A 1,349-nucleotide genomic window follows, 5' to 3' on the forward strand; every position below is an offset into this window, starting at 1 on the left:
CATTTTTTTGAAGGGGAGATATAACAATATGGAGCGAATCTACTGGTCTAGACTTCCGGTTTTGTAGGTTGTAGGTTCGTTATTAATACCAGAGGAACATCCACGATACCAACACCGAATTTTCTAGCAGTGCAAGCCCGTAATTGTAATGGCAATATTTGAATAAACTATTTCTGAACCACAGTGCAACTACCCGATCCAGAGAAAACACGAATTAAGATATACGTGGAGATCTGTAGGGCCATCCTACACGGCATACGTTTCTGGGATTGGTTGTTGCTGTGTTTTCGCGCGCTTGGCAGCTTGAATGCAAACGTTTCATTTCCAGTCGAGGTGACACCGTCAATCAGTCCACTGTCCTCGAAGAACTGCCGTAGTTCAACAGTATCGTCCTACACGGCGTTTCTGGGATTGGTTGTTGCTGTGTTTTCGCGAGCTTGGCAGTTTGAATGCAAACGTTTCATTTCCAGTCGAGGTGACTGACACATGAAAGCATGATTGCCCTGGATAGCCCTGTAGAGCGTTACCTTTAATATTATTGACTCTTCTCATCCTGGCTTCACATCCAGTCCGACTTTAGAACCTTCGAAACAAGCATACAAGTTTTTTATTGACAAGAAAGAAATATCGAACCGATGCGTTTTGCGGTGTGTTGAATTACTTCTCAGCTCACTTGGTTGAAGCCAACTTTGATGAGCCCAGTGAGTTGTGCGTAGACGCACTGAAGTCGCTCGTTCAGGTCGTTCATTGATTCGCAGTCGAGGTTCGGGGTGTAATGCAGACTTGACACACCAAGATAGTTTGTACCTGAAAAACAAGGTACATTATGCCCAAAGCCTGTATGACAATGATATTAGCTGTCGTAAAAGCTTCAAGTGAGACACATTTATTCCGTCTTGGAACTTGTCACTGTATGTATAAACAACCAGATCACGGTGAAAAACCTGTGCGAAGTTGAGGTTTGTCGTGAAAACGGTGTAAGCGTCACTCTGTGGAGAGGAAAATTTGCATTAAAGCCAAATTTTAAACACAAACCAGCAGTAGCTTCAATTGCAGAATGGACTACAAAGCGGAAGATCTGTTTTTCGGTCAATCTATTCAGGCGATTTCTCCTCAGAAGGCAACTCTTTAAATAGCGTGACAGTCAGTGATTGACATTTTCGTCAGAGTTGGATTTGACAGCCATGGCGGAATAGGGAAAGTTATACAAATAGAGCACGTGAGTAGTCTACGGTCTGGTGTGTAAGCCTCCTCCCGCATCTGATGGAAGGTGAGGGTTACTATGGAGGTTATTCAGGGGCTTTGCAGTGTTCGTCCATTATTTTGTAATATTCGAAGAATGTTCCAGA

General features: G+C 43.5%; 1 protein-coding gene across 1 annotated transcript in view; it reads right to left on the minus strand.

The window, feature by feature from the left end:
- Positions 1 to 662: 662 nt before the first annotated feature.
- The window catches only part of T265_12622 (hypothetical protein), a gene marked incomplete at both ends in the record, with an annotated part of 12,426 nt that continues 11,739 nt past the window's right edge, over positions 663 to 1,349 (minus strand). Inside the window, one exon of the mRNA XM_009164631.1 lies at positions 663 to 807. Coding sequence (XP_009162895.1) covers positions 663 to 807 — 145 coding nt within the window. The remainder of the gene's footprint in view (positions 808 to 1,349) is intronic.

This window comes from Opisthorchis viverrini, assembly GCF_000715545.1.
Source record: "Opisthorchis viverrini unplaced genomic scaffold opera_v5_7, whole genome shotgun sequence".
Classification (NCBI taxonomy): Eukaryota; Metazoa; Platyhelminthes; class Trematoda; order Opisthorchiida; family Opisthorchiidae; genus Opisthorchis; species Opisthorchis viverrini.